Raw genomic sequence first — 22,621 nt, 5'->3', positions numbered from 1 at the left:
ATCACCTTGGAGTGAGTGAAACCCTTATAAAGGAGTAAGCTCCACTGCTTTACTTCCTCCAGTCAACTGGCCCACTTTACTTAAAAATACTCTCAGTGCATCTTGTGTTTGCTTCTCATGTCTGGCCATTGTTCCCTGTGTGTCTTCTCCTTCCCATCTTTAAAGTCTCTCCAAAGAAACAGTTCTCACAACTGGACGTCTTTGGACCCACAACATCCTTCAGTGTTAATGCTATTGGCTCCTTCAAGTTATGCCAGTTTTCGTCAGTGGTCACAAATATCTATTAGCTCTCAAACTTATTACCTCCACTGAAGTAGTCATGTGATTGGTTCACTTTGTCTGCTTGCTTGTTTCTTGGTTTGTTAGTTACAAAGGATTGCTGAAAAAAGTTATGGACCAATTTGTATTAAAAATTTTACCTGAGTTTCAATTAATCAGAAAGATTAACTTTTGGAATCGACCCAGATATGTGAACATATCATATTTGTGAACATATCATATTTGTGAACAGATATGTTCACAAATATGTACAGAAAAGATTTTTTTTAAAGGTTTGGCAGCAAGAACTCCAATCAAGCTTTTACATGACTGCGAAGGAATATTGACCCACTCTTCTCCTTTTGAGCATGAACAGTCCCGTTTAAGGTCCAGACGATGCATCTCACCCTGATTTAAGTAAAGAATTTGACTAAGACACTCCAAAATATTCATTTTTTTAAGGCATTCACATGTGGGCTTGCATAGCCAAACTGCACTTGAGCTTCAGGGGATGAATTGATAGACATTCTCTTTCAAGATTTTCTGGTAGAAAGCAAAATTCAACAAGTCCAGTCGTGAAATTTCCTCATTACTAAATATTCTACAATCAGCTGTTAGTGGTATTATAACAAAGTGGGACAAGAGGGAATGTCTCTGCACTCTAGAGCAGTGGAGATGTGGTCTCTGGAGTGACGAATCACACGTCTCCATCTGGCAGTTGACCACCCCAGAGCCTGGACTTCAACAATATTGAAGCAGCGTGGGATCATGTTGACAGATAACAGAACAAAAGGCAGCCAACATTCAAAGAAGAGCTTTGAATGTCTTTCAAGAAGCCTGGAGAACTATTCCTAAAGACTACTTAAAGAAATTATAAGAAGGTCTGCCTAAGAGAATTCAGACCGTGTTGAAGAATAAAGCTGAAAATATTGATTTTCAAGCTCAAACCCTGTTTTTGCCTCACATGTTCGCATGTTTTAATTAACTGCTACACCTATTACCAATGCCCTAGCAAAACATAAAGAGATGACGAGCAGCTCAAGACTTTTGCACCACACTGTACTTGTTTTTCATATGATACATACTATGTTTTTGATTTCTATTTGATATTGTTAATATTAAGAGTTCTAATTGTTCTTTTTGTTAACTAAGCATTAACTACGCATCAAATCTGTCATGGTCCTGGGTCGGTGACCCAGCGCTTTTAGTTTGTTATCATTTTCATGATGATGATTGTTTTAGTTCTGTGTTATATTCGGTCTGCCTCTGAGTCTGCGTCTGGATCTGTCTGTCTATGGTGTCACCCCATCTGTTTGTGAAGCTGTCTGTTTAGATCTGTGTCTTGTTTGGTTCCCCGTGTCTGAGTTTCCTGTTTTATTGTGAAGGTCTGTCTGATGTGAGTGTGTTCAGTTTACATTTCCCCTGTCCCGTCAGTTCTGATTTCTCCCAGCTGTGTTGCCCTCCTGTCCCTCATCCCCTGATTACTGGTGTGTATTTAAGCCCTGTGTGTTCTCCTGCCTGTTGTCGGCTCGTCTGCACTCATCCGTGTATTTCTGCGTATCTCTGCATTCCATGGTGTCCTGTCTCTGCGTCCCTCTGCCCCGCACCCCCTTTGTACGGTCTCAGGTTTGCTATTTAGTTTCTCCCAGTTTAGGTTTCCATTTGTAAAGTACTCATACCTCGTTGCCTGTTTTTGTCACCACCACCTTTGTAAATAAAACATCACTCGTATCATCAGTTTGCTGCATCTTGGGTCCTCCTTTTCCTCCACACCACACGGCTCCCTCCGCCAGCCGTGACAGTACGAGCCGACCAACATGGACCCAGCAGCATCCGCACCGTCCCAGGAGTTTCGGGAGGAATTAATTGACACTGTTTCAAGGTTGGTCAACTTGTGGCTCGAGCACGAGGGGGAAGGGTTTCACCGCGCGGTAGAAGCCAGGATACAGCAGCTAATCTCTGCCCACTCCTGGCTGCTGGACTCGCTTCACCCGCTAGCACAAGACTTCCTCCTTCATGAGCTGCACCTTCGCCCTCCAGCCGCTACCGCTTCCCAACCCAGCCCGGCGGTGAAGGTTTTGCCCGGCCCGCCGGAGGTTTTGCCCGGCCCGCCGGAGGTTTTGCCCGGCCCGCCGGAGGTTTTGCCCGGGAGGAAGCGACGATCGCGCCGTCGGCGCGTCACCCCACAGCCGGAGATTAGGACTTCGGAACTGCCGGCTGTGGTGAGTGAGAAGGACCCTTTTTCTGTTTTGGACTGTGTGACTGTTTGTTCCGGGGCTGTGTTTTTTGAGTCAGCTGCCCCGCCGGTAGCTCAGTTAGCTGCCCATTAGACACTATGTTACAGTCCATAGCCCAGTCAATAGCTCAGTTGGTAGAGTCCATCCAACCCAAAAAGCACTGTTTTTCACCTGTTCATGTCCAGCAGAGAGACACGCCACATAACGCAGTAATCAGTCCCCAACAGCTGGCCAGTACAGAGACTGTGACGCACTCCAGGGCCTCCCCAGAGGCTGGGTTCCAGCCCCCAGCCGACTCTGGACCCCTGGAGGTCAAGAAGCCAGCTGAGGACTGCATCCGGCTGTCGCTGCCTGAGCTGAGTCACTGCTCTGTGCAGCCGCAGTCCGCTTTGTGTTCGCCAGAGGCCCGTGCGCCTGCTGGTTCTGCTCTGTCTCTGCCAGAGGTCCCCGTGCCTGCTGGTTCTGTCTTGTTCCTGCCAGAGGCCCGTGCACCTGCTGGTTCTGACCTGTTCCTGCCAGAGGCCCGTGCGCCTGCTGGTTCTGACCTGTTCCTGCCAGAGGCCCGTGCGCCTGCTGGTTCTGTTGCGTTCCTGCCAGAGGCCCGTGTGCCTGCTGGTTCTGTCCTGTGCCTGCCAGAGGCCCGTGCGCCTGCTGGTTTTGTCCCGTGTGTTCCAGGGGCCCCTGTGCCCACTGGTCCTGAGACTGTTCTCGCTGGAGGGCCCGAGGAGCCCGTCCAGCCTCCCGCCTCGTCAGCTGGAGGGCCCGAGGAGCCCGTCCAGCCTCCTTCCGCTTCCTCGTCAGCTGGGGGGCCCGAGGAGCCCGTCCAGCCTCCTTCCGCTTCCTCGTCAGCTGGGGGGCCCGAGGAGCCCGTCCAGCCTCCTTCCGCTTCCTCGTCAGCTGGGGGGCCCGAGGAGCCCGTCCAGCCTCAAGTTTCGTCTGCTGGGGGTTCTGGAGAACCCAGCCAGCCTCAAGTGTCTTCTGCTGGGGGTTTAGGAGAACCCAGCCAGCCTCAAGTGCCGTCTGCTGGAGGGCCCGAGGAGCCCACCCAGCACCACGCCTCGTTAGCTGACGGTCCTGGAGGACCCAGCCAGCACATCCTCACACCTGCTGACGGTCCTGGAGGACCCAGCCAGCACATCTCCACATCACCTCCTGCAGCATCGCTGCCGTCAGGTTTTGCAGCCGTCCCGCTGCCGTCATCCACGCCTGGTCCGGCCTCCGTGTCTTCATCCTCGCCTGGTCCAGCCTCCACCTCAGTCTCGTCTGGTCCGGCCTCCGCTTCAACCTCAGTCTCGCCTGGTCCAGCATCAGCATCGCCTGGTCCAGCATCAGCATCGCCTGGTCCAGCATCAGCATCGCCTGGTCCAGCATCAGCATCCTCATCAGCATCACCTGGTCCAGCTACTGCTTCACCTACGCCGTCGCCTGGACCAGCCTCCGCATCGGCTTCAGCCTCGCCTGGACCAGCCTCCGCATCGGCTTCAGCCTCGTCTGGTCCAACCTCCGCTTCGCCTGGGGCTGCAGGGGCCACGCAGCCTTCGGGTCCCCTACTACCATCGTCGGTCATCTGCCAGGCCGCTTGTTGGGCATCATCACCACCGTGGCCGCCCTCCGGACTTCTGTTGCCACCCCCGCCTGCTGCGTGGACGACCTCCTACACGCCGCCGTTGCCGTCCGCACGGTCGGCCCCCTGAACTGCATTTGCGCCGCCGTTGCCGTCCGCACAGTCGGCCGCCTGAACGGTTTCCCCGTCGCCGCCGTTGCTGTCCGCACGGTCGGCCGCCTGAACGGTTTCCCCGTCGCCGCCACTGCCTTCCGCATGGTCGGCCCCCGGAGATGAACTATTCTAGGCTCCTGAGTTGTCAGCCTCCGGGCCGGCCTCCTGAACTATATTTTGGGACCCTGTTCGGGGACTCCAGTGTGTGTTGTGTTTTGGTCAATTCTTTTGGGTCACTGGAGTTTTTTTTGTTTGGTGTTGGTCCCTCCGTCCTGGTCCCCCGCCGCCCGCCCTGGGTTGGTCGTCTGTTTTTGTTTTGGGCTGTCTGGGGCCAGCCCTTGCGGGGGGGGTACTGTCATGGTCCTGGGTCGGTGACCCAGCGCTTTTAGTTTGTTATCATTTTCATGATGATGATTGTTTTAGTTCTGTGTTATATTCGGTCTGCCTCTGAGTCTGCGTCTGGATCTGTCTGTCTATGGTGTCACCCCATCTGTTTGTGAAGCTGTCTGTTTAGATCTGTGTCTTGTTTGGTTCCCCGTGTCTGAGTTTCCTGTTTTATTGTGAAGGTCTGTCTGATGTGAGTGTGTTCAGTTTACATTTCCCCTGTCCCGTCAGTTCTGATTTCTCCCAGCTGTGTTGCCCTCCTGTCCCTCATCCCCTGATTACTGGTGTGTATTTAAGCCCTGTGTGTTCTCCTGCCTGTTGTCGGCTCGTCTGCACTCATCCGTGTATTTCTGCGTATCTCTGCATTCCATGGTGTCCTGTCTCTGCGTCCCTCTGCCCCGCACCCCCTTTGTACGGTCTCAGGTTTGCTATTTAGTTTCTCCCAGTTTAGGTTTCCATTTGTAAAGTACTCATACCTCGTTGCCTGTTTTTGTCACCACCACCTTTGTAAATAAAACATCACTCGTATCATCAGTTTGCTGCATCTTGGGTCCTCCTTTTCCTCCACACCACACGGCTCCCTCCGCCAGCCGTGACAAAATCGATACAACAGTCACCTTGAGGTGACTGTTGTTTTCATTTAGCGCTATATAAATACAATTGAACTGAATTTAAATTATGCATGCAGGATTTTTATTTGTAAAGGAATATTTTAACTTTGTGGTATCAAAACTTTATTTTATTTTCTGAATACTTGTTTCACTGCTTAATCAAAGAGAATTTGCCAAAAGGAGCAAAGCACTTGTGGGAAAGCTGAAGAGCCAACACTGGCAGCGAAGGAGGAAAGTATCAGTCTCCACTCAGAGAGAGGTATCAAAGATCCTGAGGTGCCCCCTGCTGTGACTTTGAAATAGTGAGATGCTCATAAATAGTCCTTGATGAGAAGAAATGATGGAAATGAATACGAGTAATTTAGTTACTAGATACTTGGAGGCAACATAATACTAGGACAAGTTAGGAGGGAAGTAGAAGAAAACATAGATATAAAGTGATACATGAAATAGAAAACATTAACAGCTGAAAAATCAAAGTCATATATTTCGTTTCCTAAACATAGACAATTTAGTTTATCCAAAAAGTTAAAAGTAAATAAAAAGTTTTTTATTTTTGTTGTGTTTGCTCAGCATGTGTCACAGTAAGAAGAACAGGAACCTTTTAACATTAACCTCATCAAAATCAACTCCTGCAGATATGGTGACAAATGGTTGAGTTTAACTTTATTATCACAATAGAATACATATCCATCAATTAATCTGAAATTGAGAAAACCAGTCCTGTTAAAGATACCACATCACTAAAGTTTATTGCACCAGGTCTGCTACCTGTTGCAGAAACTGCAAAAGGACATCATCAAAATAGAGCCAAATGCAAAAAGTGCTGTGCATCCTGAGCACAAACACACTGTGAGGAATAACAGCTACACCATTAAAGTTCACCAACCTACCTGAGTGAGTGAGCTTATACAGACACTCACATGTAGAAAGAAAATTTATCCCCAAGTGAAATATTACTTCTACAAATCCTTACTAAAGATTGATTTCTCTACATAGAACAAGAACTTATGTTCCTCACAACTTTCTACACGCCTGTGTACCATTTGGATTCAACTGTGCACTGGAAACTTTTCTAGCACATAATTATGGGCACATATTCTGATGTGAGAGTGATGTTTAGAGTGTTTATAAATAATGTGAGCTCAAGGTTCACTTTATCAAGAATGAGCAGAAATGTTTCAGGCAGCCAGGAGAACCCTGAGAACAACTCTGAATGACTGTGTAAAGATGCTCTGCTACCTAGTTTTGAAGTTAATTTTCTTACTGGACATATTTCTGTTTCTATGTCAGCTCATCTATCCAGATGAGGCTAAAGCAACTCTCTCCAGATTCAGATAAGAAAGACTACACTAAGACTATAGAAATGTCATCTTAAAGGGCATTGTGGGTCATTTAGTGGGCAAAACCTGAGGCCTGCTTTAAAAATATATATTTTACATGACATGCTTACTGACCAGTGTGAAGCTGAATCCCACTAAGGTTGCTTCTACCCACTTGCAAGGAAGCTTTTGTCACATATGGTCACGTGAAAATAAAGTTTTCACCAGACTTTATGTAGCCCTGTGAAAAAGTGAGTGTGTCTTTACTGCTTGCACAGGAAATAAGATGCTAATTAATTACAAACTGCACATCTGGAAAGGCACAGAGCTGAAAGGTCTATACATTATTTAGAGCAACTTATGCTCCCCTCAACGATCTTTTTTGAAGTAGGCCTTGCATATTTCTTTAAGACAATGCTAAACCGCATGCTGCAGTGTGTACACTACAGTATAGCTTCACAGTAGAAGAGTCCCAAATTTCCCTCTAAAAATAAAATATCTATAAGTCTTCATTATTAAGAAGACAACATGGTGCTTAGGCATTTAGCTGATGGAACGAAATGTACACAGCACAGCACACAGAAAACGGCATCTAATGAGGCTTTAGAAATTCTTGGCCTCCTGGCAAAGACTCTCTTGGGGGCTTCAGTATTAAGTATTGGAAATTCCCTGCATGATACTTGTTTTATTACACAAAACTGTAATAATGTATAACAATATACATGAATGCAAGAAGACTGAGAGGAGGCTAATCTCTGTTTTTAACTTGGTTAAACTATCACTATTACTGTAGTTGTTAGTCATTTATAGGTGGTTTGAGACAGTGAACCCTGCTTTCTAAGCCTTCAATACCATGCTCAAAAGGAGATTAGTCACACGTGCTTCTCTCTCCTGTTTGTCGGCTATATGCTGGGAAATTACTTTTGGGTATAAATCTAGAGGTCCCCCTTGTGGCCGTGCAGGTCATCAATTAGATAAGCATTAGGTAACCCAATACAAATCTACATAAGACAGTCCCCAGCCAGTCAATCCAGACACTCAAGAGTCTTTGCCAGTACTACCATTAGACCACTTGCTCAGCAGTATGGCAGACTCTCTGTGCAGGCTGTTTCATCTCCCCACAAAGAGCACTTCAAAAACTGTTGAAGAGCGTGGCAAGTGGGGCAGCAAAAAGGAGTTCATCCTGTCTGTGGCCGGTGCTATTATTGGACTAGGCAATGTGTGGAGATTTCCATATCTTTGCTACAAGAATGGTGGAGGTAAGTATTTCTATTCATTATTCTTAATTAATAAAAGTGTAGTATTATGGTTGATCATAGTGGGTTTTTTTTCTTAAGGAATTAAGAAGATATGTTTTTATTATTCACCAAAGCACAATTATGGGCTTTAATTAGATATTTATTTTCACTGCCAAATACGTTCATTCAAAGTTTTGTTAAAAGCTGCAAATGATTAAAACTGTCCAATGTGAAGTGTATCTGCTATCCATCTGTGTCTCTGTCTGCCTGTTGATTAAGGATTTGACAGGTTACAAAAGGCTATAAAAATAACAGTCTGTGTCCATGCCAAAAATCACAATCAGATTCTTTGCTGAAGCCCTTTAAGTTCAGCATTGCTCCACTTGAATGAAAAATATCTAGCTGTGATGGTGCTAAACTGGAAACAAACTGGACATCGTAAACATTTCACGTGGCAGATTTTGATGATAACGTTCCAAAAATGAACGAATGAAATCAAACGAACAAAAGACAGATGAAATATTATTGACTTACCTCTTAGGGATGGAAATGTTCATTTGAAAGTTGGTGATTTGCCCCTTCTTTGACCTTAAATGAGGACAGATATGTCAGAGGCATTTCAAACAAATAAACTTCAGGCCTAACGACTATTTTCAGCCATAGCAAAATGATGATATTATTTAAATGTTCTAGCTTTTATCCTTGAGAAATTGACAATCTGCTCATAGACATTATCAGCCGTTGTTCCAATTTGATTAAGTGTCCCCATAACAAGTGATAAATTCAGGGTTCTTATTTCCCATCCTTTTTTTTTTCTTACTGAGAAAAGCCCTATGTCACAGAAGAATCACACATAGTCGTTCAAGGTAACACTTATTTGACAATGGAAGAAAGTGAACTGCACCAGAAAGAATCATCCTGCATCCTGCTTGGCAACAGCAATAAAAAATACTTGTGGCTTTATTAGCTTACCTCATAAAAAATAGCTGAACAATTGAATTATGTAAATATGAGTGTATCTAAGCTATCAGCTAACAGAGATATCTCAAAGGTGTCTGTCTTTTTCTAAATCATCCTATTTTAGACCACACACTATTACATACTATAACAGCATCATCCTGAAACCTGACCTGGTTTCTACTGTTGTACTTATAAACATCTCCCTGCAGTTATAAAAAATCTGAATCTCAGAAATAATAATGTAAAGACTGATGCTGCAGCAGATTCTGTAACCGTGTATAATTTTTTACATTCTGCTGGCTTCAGTCGTTTGTCAGTGTTCCTAATCCACATGAATAGTTCCTTTATCTTGATGTGTCATGGACAGGACACTGTAAGTGGCTGGGTATAGCTTTTGATAGTTAAGTTAAGCACCCCTACTGATTTAGTCATATTGTTTACTGTAACATTGTTCAATGTAAGAAGATTGGAAATTTAAATACTTTGCATAAAATCAACACAAAATGACGTCAGATTGTGCAGAAAAAAACTTATAATTTATAGTCATCTCATTAAAAGTGCATTGCAAAAAGATATCTCAAGATAGGTCCTCTAGGTGTTTTAATGAACTAGATGCAAATTTCTTTTTTTTAAAAAGATTGTTTTTGGGGCCTTTTGGACTTTACTAAATAAAACAATTAAGATAGATAACAAAATGAGGAGAGAGAAAGGGAAGACATGAAGCAAAGGGCAGCAGGTCCGGCTTAAAGCTGGGCTGCTGCACCACCGTATTTTACACCTTAGGCTTTGAACCTTTCCTAAAGTACATAGACTATAAAATATATTTATATTCAGACAAATTGCCTTCAACTGTGTCCTCTGTGTGAAAATTCAGTCAGAGATAGTTACAGTAATATTCACTTGTGTGTAACTGTGTGGTGTGGAATTGCCACAGGTTTTGGGGATGATCACACAGGAATTAACGATATTAAAGAAGTGGTTTGATATAAATAAATTATCATTGAATCTAGATAAAACCAAATTTATGTTGTTTGGAAACCAAAAGAAAAACATCGAAGTAGAAATATGTGTTGACAATGTATATTTAGAAAGAGTAAATGAAATAAAATTTCTTGGGGTGATCATTGACCACAAGCTCTGTTGGAAGCCACACATTACTTATGTTCGGGGGAAATTGGCACGGGGCATTGCCGTCCTGGGGAAAGCAAAGCATATGTTGGATCAGAAAGCACTGCACATTTTATACTGTGCTTTACTACTGCCATATATGAGCTACTGTGTAGAGGTCTGGGGAAACACATACAAAAGTAACACACAAACAATAACTATAATACAGAAAAGGGCCATTAGATTAATAAATAATGTAGGGTACAGGGACCATACAAATGCACTCTTTGTCAAAATGCAAGCTATTAAATTCCAAGACTTGGTGAAGCTTAAAACAGCGCTAATAATGTATAAAGTAAGAAATAAATTGCTTCCCAAAGAAATCTGTAAATTGTTCATAGAAAGAGAAGGTGGGTATAACTTAAGAGGGAAATGGAATTTAAAAATACAAAGTGCTAGAACAACTTTAAGAACTATGTCAATCTCAATTGCAGGAGTTAAATTATGGAACAGTCTAACAGAAGAAATAAAAGACAGTAAAAACATAAAACAGTTTAAAGTAAAATATAAAAACCTAATTTTAAATAAGTATAAGAATGAAGAAAACGGGGTTAACCCAGGACGGTAATGTTGCTGGTAATGGTGTTGCGGTTCTTTTTTTGTTTTTTTGTTTTGGTTTGTTTGTTTTTCCATAACTTGTGTATCTGCAAATATACACATTCTGTATTTTTCATATGAAAGAAACTATACTGTGGTGGGGCTTGCTAATTTCTTTTGTTGATTTATGTATGTTTTGTTTTGCTTTACTTCATATGTTTCATATGTTTCATATGTTGTTTGTTTAATTTAAGACAAAAAAAATTTAAATGAATGAGAGGTAAAACTTGAGGGGGTAGGGACAAATAAGTAAATACTTCAGCCTACTCCTTTTCAAACAAATAATCCATCCATCCATCCATCTTCATCCGCTTTATCCGAGGCCGGGTCGCGGGGGCAGCAGCCTAAGCAAAGAGGCCCAGACCTCCCTCTCCCCAGCCACCTCCTCCAGCTTATCCGGGGGAATACCAAGGCGTTCCCAGGCCAGCCGAGAGATATAATCTCTCAAGCATGTCCTGGGTCTGCCCCGGGGCCTCCTCCCGGTGGGACATGCCTGGAACACCTCACCCAGGAGGCGCCCAGGGGGCATCCTTGTCAGATGCTCGAACCACCTCAGCTGGCTCCTTTCGATGTGGAGCAGCAGCTGCTCTACTCTGAGCCCCTCCCGGATGGCCGAACTTCTCACCCTATCTCTAAGGGAGAGGCCAGCCACCCTTCGGAGGAAGCTCATTTCTGCCGCTTGTATCCGCGATCTCGTTCTTTCGGTCACTACCCACAGCTCGTGGCCATAGGTGAGGGTAGGGACGTAGATCTACCGGTAAATTGAGAGCTTCGCTTTTACACTCAGCTCCCTCTTCACCACGACGGACCGGTGCAGCGTCCGCATTACTGCAGCTGCAGCCCCAATCCGTCTGTCGATCTCCGGCTCCCTTCTCCCATCACTCGCGAACAAGACCCCGAGATACTTGAACTCCTCCACTTGGGGCAGGAACTCATCCCCGACCCGGAGTGGGCACTCCACCCTTTTCCGGCTGAGAACCATGGCCTCAGATTTGGAGGTGCTGATCCTCATTCCCGCTGCTTCACACTCGGCTGCGAACCGTTCCAGTGCGAGCTGGAGGCCCTCACCCGATGAAGCCAACAGAACCACATCATCTGCAAAAATCAGAGATGAGATTCTGAGGCCACCAAAGCGAAAGCCCTCCGCCACTTGGCTGCGCCTAGAAATCCTGTCCATAAAAATTATGAACAGCACCGGAGACAAAGGGCAGCCCTGGCAGAGCCCATCACCCACAGGGAACGAGTCCGACTTATTGCCGGCAATGCGAACCAAGCTCTTGCAACTGTTGTATAGGGATCGAATGGCCCGTAGCAATGGGCCAGACACCCCATACTCCCGCAACACCTCCCACAGGACACCCCGAGGGACACGGTCGAATGCCTTCTCCAAGTCCACAAAACACATGTAGACTGGTTGGGCAAACTCCCATGCACCCTCAAGTATCCTTGAGAGGATAAAGAGCTGGTCCAGTCAAACAAATAATGGAATGATATTTTGTAATGATTGTGAAGGCACATGTTTGAAATGTTTGAAATAAAAATGAACTGAACTGAACTGAACTGAACTGAACTAACTGTGTGTAACTGTGTGTCACTGCGGATACAAGTGAGACATCCATTCTAGCCAATCAGAAAAGTCTACTTCCATTAACAAAAAACAAACCATTTGTGGTGTACCCCAAGGTTCCCTCATGGGCCCAGTTCTTTTCAGTTCACTCATAATACCTTTATAGTCTACTAACTACAGATATGACATGTTTCTGTAGCTGCATTTTTCTCTCATGCATTCAGAAACTTGGGTGACCACAATGCCCGCCCACCCGCCTACTAGCCCACCCCCACCGACCAGCCTACACGGCAGGGTGATGAAAAACCCCCATCAGCCTTTTACAGCTGAGTACTAAAAACCCTTTTAGGAGACTTTTGTTCCACTTAGCACACACCGCATGCTTAACAAAGAAGATAATGTTTGGCACTTAAATTCAATGACAGACATGGTACAGGATGTCTAGTTCACAAAACGTTATAATCAGTGGTTACTTGATGATGAAGGGGTCATAAATAATCTGAAACACTTTCCCTCCTGTTCTAAAATCACCCACAACAACTTTTCCTCACTGAGAATGGCTGAGTGACTAAGGTGTGGCATGGAAAATAACAGATATGACATGTTTCTGTAGCTGCATTTTTCTCTCATGATTCAAAAGTATATCCTAGCATTGCCCAAGTAAGTACTTATTGTCTTGAAAGATGAACATGAATATTTTTGCAATATAGTATACCAGTCATGTGCTAATGTAGTTTGTTGTCACCTGCAGGTGCATTCTTCATCCCTTACGTCCTATTCCTTCTCACTTGTGGCATACCTCTATTTGTGCTGGAGACGGCACTGGGCCAGTACACTAGTCAGGGAGGAATCATGTGCTGGAGGAAGGTCTGCCCCTTGTTTGAAGGTGAGCTAACCACTGGAATTGTGGTGAAGCAGATCAATGAAGAAGAAGTAAGAGAATGCAATGCTAACAGTTGTTGTTTCCAGGCATGGGATATGCAAGCCAAATGATCATTTTCTACGGAGGCATCAGCTATATTGTGATTTTAGCCTGGGCTTTTCTCTACTTATTTTCTTCCTTCTCTGGAGAGTTGCCATGGGCCACCTGTAATAACACATGGAATACAAGTAAATACATATGTTGCTATTATACTTTTATCTGCCTTTGCATACACCAAAAAATCAGTGGCCTTAAAAATAGTATGGATAATGTTAATGTCACTTCATTGTGTTTCTAAATGTGACATCTCGCTTAAGCAATTTAACTGACATAAATAAAATTCAAGCCTTTGAAGATTTGTCATCTTTAACTGTGTTTTAATCTATTTCAGATCGTTGTGTGGTAATAAACAACTACAATGCCACCCTCAACTGGACTTTACCTGTAAATTCATCATCTTCTGTTGTAGAATTTTGGCAGTGAGTTATCATGAGTTTTTTTAATAAAACTTCATTTGAAAGCTCAGCTATAGGTATACTATACTAAAGATAAAAGCTCTGCATGTCGATGCCACAGCCACATCAGATCTTTGTTTTTCCACACTGCTTTCGTGTGTTTCTTTGCATGTGCTATGATAAATTTGCCAGTTTTATCATGTAGTTTGTAAGGGTGCAACGATACTCGTATCGATATTGAACCGTTCAATACATTGCTTTCGGTTCGGTATGCATATGTATCGAACAATACAACATTTTTAATTTATTTTATCAACTTTTCTTCTGACGATGCTGTCTGTGTTGAGCGCTCAGTGGATCTGCGTTCGACTACTCCGCCTAGGCTGCACTGTCCAGCGCAGATCCACTGAGCGCAGCACAAGCTAGCAAGACAGAAGCTAAGCTCCTTGCAACATGGCAAATTGAACCTCCCCCACCCTCATTCAGATCTGGCTTTTGGAACTGTTTTGTTCTTCATGTGAAGTATGACCCTGAAGGTAAGCGCGTCATGGACAAAAGTAAAACAGTATGTTTGATGTGCCACGCAGTGCTCAATTACATTGGTGGGAACTAGTGTGTTAGCGCAGTTAGCTCGTTAACGTGTTGACACCGTCCAGCCCCACGCACGGGGCGATCCGTGGTAGCTCGTTAACGGAGATTTGCTGTGTTGTGGCGTTAACGTCATTTCAGATTAACGCTGACAGCACTAGTGGGAACACAACGAATATGACTGCACATTTACGCCGACATCATTCTAGTGCAAAGACAAGTGGAAGCAGACAAAACAACAAGCATGCATGCTACAAACTTTACCAGAGTCATTTAGACAGCCGTTAGCACATGATTCTCCTTATGGGGACCTGATATGTTTAATATGCTGCTGAGAATATAGCCCAGAAGAAGCGTGTAGTATAGCTTTTATTTTGGAAAGAGCCATTTCTCTGTAATAAACTCTCTTTTCCAAAGATGAGTGATTTCTCTATCAGATAGATTATTTTTTTTATTACTTTGTTGTTTCAGCAACATTAAATTTAAAAACTGTACTTTTGAGTTAAAATATATATTTATAATTTTAATAAATGACAAATTAAAAAAGAATGAACATTTTTTTTGTATCGAAAAAATATAGAACCGTGACACCAAAGTATCGAACTGAACCGAACCGAGAATTTTGTGTATTGTTGCACCCCTAGTAGTTTGGTGAGTCCCCTTAGCGCCACACAGATGTCTGATTGCTCCTAACTGAAAACACCTTCAAACACAACGTGAAAACAAAGAAATTACCTAATCTGCACTATTATGAAGTTTTATTCAGATCTTCTGCCTTATCTGAGAGACTCATATTTCCTGAGCAAGACAGTTCACGTGTAACAGCATATGCTGTAGCATCTGTCAGCATAGCTCCCCCTCAGCACTGAGATGGGATCAATCAACCAGAATAATTGAAAACACCTGTGTACTAAAGGTGTGAAGTGATTTTAATTGCACATTCAAGCATATATCATTCTGAATAGTTTAATGAGCTTCAACTTCATCAGGTCTTTCATGTTGGCCCCAGTGACTTGTCAATCAAATATGTAACTAATAATATTTTTTCTGATATAAATGTTCCTGGGTATTGGATTTTCAACATGCAAACTCACGCAATGCTCACATGTTGCCCATTTTTGTAGCCCTCTCCAAACTCACACATATGTGTAGGTAATGACAGTAATGGTAAAAAAAAATTAAAATCTTAACTAGTAACTACAGTCCAAAGATGAAGTTTTACACAACAACACATACTGCTTTAAAAGGCCATTCATCTAACTAACACTGCGTCATCTTTCAGGCGTCGGGTGTTGAACATATCCACTGGCATAGAGGCCTTGGGAAACATTCAGTGGGAACTTTCTCTGTGCCTTCTTCTAGCCTGGGTCATCTGCTACTTTTGTGTCTGGAAGGGAGTTAAATCCACAGGAAAGGTAACACTAAAATGACAAATGTGTGTCCGAGATTTGTAGTAGATACACCACTATTATCAATTTGAAGCTCCTACTTAGCTTTATTATTGAGTTATTGCATTCAGAAACTTGGGTGACCACAATGCCCGCCCACCCGCCTACTAGCCCACCCCCACCGACCAGCCTACACGGCAGGGTGATGAAAAACCCCCATCAGCCTTTTACAGCTGAGTACTAAAAACCCTTTTAGGAGACTTTTGTTCCACTTAGCACACACCGCATGCTTAACAAAGAAGATAATGTTTGGCACTTAAATTCAATGACAGACATGGTACAGGATGTCTAGTTCACAAAACGTTATAATCAGTGGTTACTTGATGATGAAGGGGTCATAAATAATCTGAAACACTTTCCCTCCTGTTCTAAAATCACCCACAACAACTTTTCCTCACTGAGAATGGCTGAGTGACTAAGGTGTGGCATGGAAAATAACAGACCAGAACTCCCAGACAGCCACAGTTTTTTTTTTTTTGGGGCTGCTGCCAAGCCAATAGTTCAGTGTTACGTGTGCTTAGCTTTCAAAGCAGACCAACACATAACAGTGTTGTCATGCAGTTGTGGTTGTGTCAGACCTGCAGCCACATGCAATCAGATTGTTGGACTCAGTATTAAAGAAATTACTGGTGATTAGTTAAAATAGGAAGCAGCCGCACTGAAGCCACCCAAGGCACAATTCTAGTTTGGTTAAATTTAGATGTTAAGATATCAACAAATTTCCCACGTATGGGACTAATAAAGGATTATCTCTTATCTGAGATACTTAAAAAAAAAAAGTTTGGTTAAACTACTTTGTAAAGAAAAAAGCAGGCCCCTTTTTCACATAAACTACAAAAACAAAAAATAACTCCCGTATACATGGGAAAAAAAACACGTTGTGATGTAACATATTCCGTCTATATAACCCAAAGGTTTGTTTTGTCTAGACTGATAAAAAAAAGTAACTGAACAATTTGAATCTTTCAAATATAAACTTAAAGCAGCCACGAGCAAGCTAATGTCAAATACGGTTGCGAGTTTAATTTCATATAGAAAGCAACAGTTTGACGAAACGTTATGAAACACGCGAAGACTCTCGTGTGCCTCGTTCAGTGGATAGGCATGACTCATGTGAGGCTTGTGATTTGTGAGAAAGTGAATTGGAAGTGCTGACTGGGAAATCTCTCTGTGGGAGAGACGTGTGCAATAGATCCCAGCTGTCTCTGCCATATAATTACCTACTGTAGCGTGTAGTAACTTATTTTCTTCCTAAATCACTGGAGTTAATTGAATTAATCCACTGGTGCCTTTTTTCCTGAAGTGATACAGTTAGAAAATTCAAGATTGTAAAAACAATAAATAAAGATAGTCTTATTAAGTAACATTGATGGATTGGTGAAAATTTTTTAAAAAGGTTTGCACAGCCAAAATCACAGCATTGTCACAACATATCCCCTTGCAAATGTTACCATGCCCTCTATTGTTAGTTATGGTGTACTTTTTGTATTGCCCGTTTTATTTTTTTACAGGCTACATATTTCACAGCCACATTCCCCCTCATCACATTAGCTGTGCTGTTTGTCAGAGGAATAACCCTTCCCGGAGCTTTCCATGGGATCAAATACTACTTGTATCCGAATCCGGCACGGCTTGCTGACCCACAGGTATTATTTAGTCTATTTTCTTTTGATTTTTGTGCCACGATAACAGCATTTAGTAGCAGCATTTTTGGAAAAATAATCTTCTGTTGGTTTACAGGTCTGGATGGATGCTGGAACACAAATATTTTATTCTTATGCCATATGTTTGGGATGCCTGACTACACTTGGAAGCTACAACAAGTACAACAATAACTGTTATAGGTGACTACCTGATGAAGATCTAATTTGATGGTTTAAATCACAATTTGTAATTATGTCCTACTATAGCTGCTAATTCCTAATGCTAAAGAATTATCAGTTAATAAGACTTGTGTAAAAGATTCAAAATCTTAATTAAATTTTTTCATTACAAGTGTCGAACCCTTACTATGAGTCAATGTAACTTTAACCTGCACCCAAACAAAAGAATTTAATAGCACTGACCAACACTGTTGTGATAATGCAGGAACAACACAAAATGTGAGATACAGCATGAAGAAGAATTAAATTCACATCAGCACAACTTCCATAAATATGACACACACCCCAAACACACACACACAAAAACCCCAAACATAAGTGTGCATCAGGATAGGCAAAGAACAGAAGACACACACACAGAGAGAGACATTTTTGGAGGTTTTAGTAATTTCTTGTTATCACAGTGTCAGTCCTTGTTGTACGTTACCGATTCACAAATAAAGACAGGAAGCTTTGTTTCTGATTTGCAGAGACTCCTTCTATCTTTGCTTGTTGAACAGTGGGACCAGCTTCGTATCAGGCTTTGCGATCTTCTCAGTTTTGGGCTACATGTCACAAAAACAGGGTGTGGACATTGCTACAGTTGCTGAATCAGGTGAGGCTGCACACCTGCTTGGTTAGATTTCAGACTGGCATGTGTTTTTTTTTTCTCTAAAGTTACGGATTGTTAATTGAAAAATAATCTTTTTCCTCATGACAATTATTAAGCCTGGAACCTTCTAAATGTTAAAATGCATTAAACATTTCTCCGTAAACCGAAGACACTGTGGCACTCTGACATGATTTACTTGTTCTTGGTTTCACTCTGTAGGTCCAGGACTTGTCTTCATAGTTTACCCACAAGCTGTGACCCTGCTGCCATGGCCTCAGGTCTGGTCTGTGTGCTTTTTCACCATGATCATCTTACTGGGAATAGATGGCCAGGTCAGCTTCAGTCTTTCCTATGTCTTGTAAAAAATCTCTTGCTTAACTTATCTTGACACTAACCTGTCTTTGTGTTACTCTCCAGTTTGCAGGTCTCGAGAGCATCATGACCTCGTTAACAGATGTGTACCCAGCCCAGATACGAAAAGGATACCGCAGAGAGCTTTATCTGATGCTGATCTGTGCGCTCTGCTATATGTTTGGTCTGTTATTAGTGTCAGAGGTGAGCTGTCAGAAGCACATTTATTGTTGGTCAAATGTAATCAGTTTACTGTGTAAAATTTTTTTCCAGCATGGTCAAATGACACAAAATACACAGTAGGTACACTCCTGAAATGTGTTTTTGTTTCCATTAAATCAACAGGATTTTGAGTTGTTTGCAGTAATACTTTTTTTTAAATAAATCAAATCCACTGTATTCGCTGCTTTCATTTTAGGCTGGCGCATACATTCTGCAGATCTTTGATCACTATGTATGCAGTGGGCCCACTCTTGTTCTGATGGCAATTTTCCAGTCAGTGATTATTGGATGGATCTATGGTATGTTATAAATGTCAGTGGTACAATTGTTTATATATATATATATATATATATATATATATATATATATATATATGGAAACCAAAGAGAAACGGAGGTTCACACCCTTCAATGTGCAGACATGGAAAGACATGTAAGTGGAGGAGGCAGCAACAGCAAGCTCCTTGTGCAGGAAAGAGTACGCATTGTTGCGCTTATAGTTGCTGCAAATTGGAAATTAGCAGCAACTGTGAGCATGCTAACCCAGGTAAAAATAGCCCTAGCTTCTTTTTTGTTTACAATAATTAAATAAATACTTCTGTCCTAGGTGCTCAACGCTTCTGTGACAACATTGAGGACATGATTGGTTACAAACCTCTGTCACTAATCAAGTACTGCTGGCTGTATGCCACTCCTCTTATTTGCAGTGTAAGCATCTGAAGCAGTCTGACTAAATAGTTTATCGATATTGTATAATTTCCATCTTTCACTGATTATTATTGACGATGATTTCCTTTAAAGGGAACCCTTGTGTTTTTGCTGATAAGTTACACACCACTGAAATTCAACAACACCTACGTGTATCCTTGGTGGGCTTACTGGATTGGCTGGTTCCTCGCCATGTCGTCTCTTTCTATGATCCCAGTCACTATGATCTACAAACTGGCCAAAGGTAGAGGGAGTCTCTGGCAGGTCAGTGATGTTACTAGTGGCAGCTTTGTATTTGAATAACTAACTGTGATGTTCATCGGCGTAACTTTGTTCTGAACATTGGAGGGGTCAAGATCTCTCTCTAAATAAATAAATAAATAAATCTGGGTAAATTCCCAGATGATTAAACATGCAACTATTTTGCTGGTAATACCTGAAATGAGTAAAGAAAATCAACAGCCTATCTATGAAAGGTCATTCATAATTGTATTGGAGAGGTTATATTGGTCGGGTCTGATTATTGGAGGGTAATAACCCCCTTAACCCCCCTGGAAATTATGCCCCTGGTGATATTCATTGACAATCTTAATGCCTTTTTCCAGCGTCTTAAGACCAGCTCCCGCCCAGCAGATGATCTTCCAGTGATGGCAGAGGTGACAGCAAAAGAAAGGGCGAGCTTCACTGCATGTCCACGATAATGGAGCAAATGACCATATTTTTAAAAAATCCAAACTTTAAGAGCAACTTTAATTTTTTTTATTTCAAAAATATGTAGAGTAGCTTGTTTACTGCATGGTTTTATATGGTGGGTCATTTTTAGTACAGCAAATTGTTTTAACACAAAAAGACCAGCTTGACAGATCAAAGATCTAAAATAAGCTTGTTTTTTTTTTTTTATTAAATTGTGTTGAAATTCACTGCCATCATTGCTATATTCAACTCTAAGCTAAAAGGACAAAGTGGTACAGAACGACAAAGTTCCTCTGGCATTAACATCAGCACAAAAGCTGTGTCCTAGGAGCTACATGGCATGGCTTTTCTGTAAGTGTAATATGTAGGTGGTGCAGTACTTTTATCCATAAAGATTATCATCATATTATCAGCATTCCAAATTCTCATTTGTGTTTTTCACTGGGAGGAAAAAATAGCATTTTTTTTACTACATATAAATTTAAATGAATATACAGTACCTCTTTTACAGTTGTCATAGGTGTAATGATGCTTCCTGCTTGAATTTATACAATAATTCTACAATATCTTATAAGCTAGTTTTACTTTGTTATTTTTTAGGGGTAAGTATTTTCTTGGATTAAAGTAGTATTAAGAGCTTTTTTATTTTACTTCTATATTTACCCATGGATTTACATTTCTATTAAGAACTCTAGAACAGCTATAAACATAATGGGTTTGGGTCACTGACTATGTGCACCATGACAGCATGACAGGTAAATTTCTGTGGCTAACATTTATTCAGGGTCTAATTCATGTATTTTTATTAAATATAATACACCAAATATGTATATCCTCCACAAAGGTATTAGGACTTGCTTGAATCTGTAACACAATTTTTTTTAACGCTTTAATTCAGAGTTTTCCTTTTTTCTAAAGTATTTTTGTACTGATTAAGGGTTTTTATTCAACATGTGACTTTAAATTTGTATAATAAAATAATTTTGGGGGTAATTTTGCTTCTTTGCTTTTATTTTGCATGGAAAAAAAATTACTACAAAAAACGACCACCTGCCATTCTTGTTAAACCCATTCACAGCGTATATAGCCTGTACAGTGACTTTGTATCTGTCACAGTCTGGCTGAGGCAGACTGTATATGTTGTGAAAAAGGACTTGAATGCAGACCGAAACACAATGTGAAATGTGATGTGGATTAACAGAAAACGAGCAGTTTATTATCGCTGGCAAAATAAATACAAACGAAGGGCATGGGTGAACTAAATAATAACCTGAACTGGGTGAACTAAAATGAAACATGAAAAACCCTTAAACATGGAGAACTGGGCCCTGTTTCAGGAAGCCGGTTTGGAAAACTCAGAGTGAAAAACGACACTCACGGTTGAGTAACCCCGAACTGTCCAACTCGGAATATTCGGTTTCAGAAAGGCTGATAACAATTAGTTCAGTCAACGCGGAGTTGCTTTAACCCCAAGTGAAGCGCGCGGACGAGGATACATAAAGCCCTGATAAGCGGAGCACAGATTAAGCGAGTCACCATGGAGACGGAGGGAAAGAAGGCGCGGTCAATGTATTTCACAGCGCTTGAGGCCGAAATTCTGATGGCAGCATATGCCGATAACATGCAAATTCCGCGGAAAAAAGTAACACAGCCACAGCTGCAAAAGACAGGGAGCATGCATAGCAAAACATAGCCAACAGAGTCAATGCGTGAGTGTTTATTTAAACATTGATCGAGGGATTTCCACCCATTTAACACGTTATTTTATCATATGTTATTTTATTTGTTATTTTATACATTTTATTTTGTGATGTGATGTGAGCGCAGGTGCAACCCAACAGGCCCCAAACGTGCCTGGCAGCAAGTAAAAATGAAATATAAAAATATAGTCCAAACAGGTAAGGTGTAATTGTATTATGAGCCATAGTGCTTGGTCTGTTTGTCCCATGTAAATCAATTGCAGTTAGAGGCTACATTAATTTTCTTTCTGTAAGCACTTATTGAAATTATCTGAGCACATTACAAGTACATATTTGCTTACTCTGTATGCTCAAATGTGGCCCGTTATAGCCAACAGAAAAAAAGCGGAGGCCCGAAAAACAGGTGGGGGTCCTCCACCACCACCACTCACAGAGGCTGAGCAGTTGGCCCTCAGCCAAAACAGTGGGCGCCCTGTGGCCGAAGGCATCTCTGCGGGGACATCCTCTGAGGCAATAACCCCGCAAGACACAAGTGCCTACATAAGGGGTAAATTCAAAATAATACATGATGTGCATACATCCTTTCGTCACCTTTGCAGTGCTACTCATTCATTTGATAAACTCTTTACCATAATGGATTATTTTGTAGTGAAGTTATTTTCCGACTGATTTTGCCTTCCCTCAGTCTTGGTTGTCTTTGAGAGCATAATGACAATGAAGTGTAAGGTGATTGGTATGTTTGTTAATTGCCATTTGGTCCCTTGTAAGTTATAAGTGACCTGTATAAACCTCATATTCTAACAGTTGATGGTGGTGGTGTACTGCATCTGGTGCAGCCTCCTGTTGAGCCAGACCAACATGCAGTTGTGAGTAATACTCCACAGATTATATGAGTTTACAGTAGAACAGCAATGTTGTTTATTCCTTTACTACAGGAAAATAATGAAGAAACATTGACAGCTGTTACAGAGGAGGAAGCAACAGAGACACTTTGAGGTTTAC

The 22,621-nt window shown here is 42.1% G+C and overlaps 1 protein-coding gene across 1 annotated transcript; it reads left to right on the top strand.

The window, feature by feature from the left end:
- Positions 1-7,540: 7,540 nt before the first annotated feature.
- LOC146709747 (sodium- and chloride-dependent GABA transporter 2-like) lies at positions 7,541-20,904 on the top strand. The gene is made up of 14 exons (XM_085456858.1): positions 7,541-7,788; positions 12,810-12,944; positions 13,028-13,168; positions 13,372-13,459; positions 15,306-15,438; positions 16,983-17,117; positions 17,212-17,315; positions 17,825-17,949; positions 18,166-18,278; positions 18,364-18,501; positions 18,716-18,818; positions 19,126-19,226; positions 19,320-19,490; positions 19,832-20,904. Exons 1-14 carry the CDS (start codon positions 7,614-7,616, stop codon positions 19,925-19,927), a joined length of 1,758 nt encoding a protein of 585 aa, XP_085312984.1. The 5' UTR covers positions 7,541-7,613; the 3' UTR covers positions 19,928-20,904.
- Positions 20,905-22,621: the final 1,717 nt, after the last annotated feature.

This window comes from Copadichromis virginalis, linkage group LG5 (assembly GCF_057382275.1).
Source record: "Copadichromis virginalis isolate Kocher_CV1m ecotype Utaka linkage group LG5, C_Virginalis_male_GT1.1, whole genome shotgun sequence".
NCBI lineage: Eukaryota > Metazoa > Chordata > Actinopteri > Cichliformes > Cichlidae > Copadichromis > Copadichromis virginalis.
The sequence above is the reverse complement of the archived record's forward strand: the minus strand, read 5'-3'. Positions and strand labels throughout refer to the sequence as shown.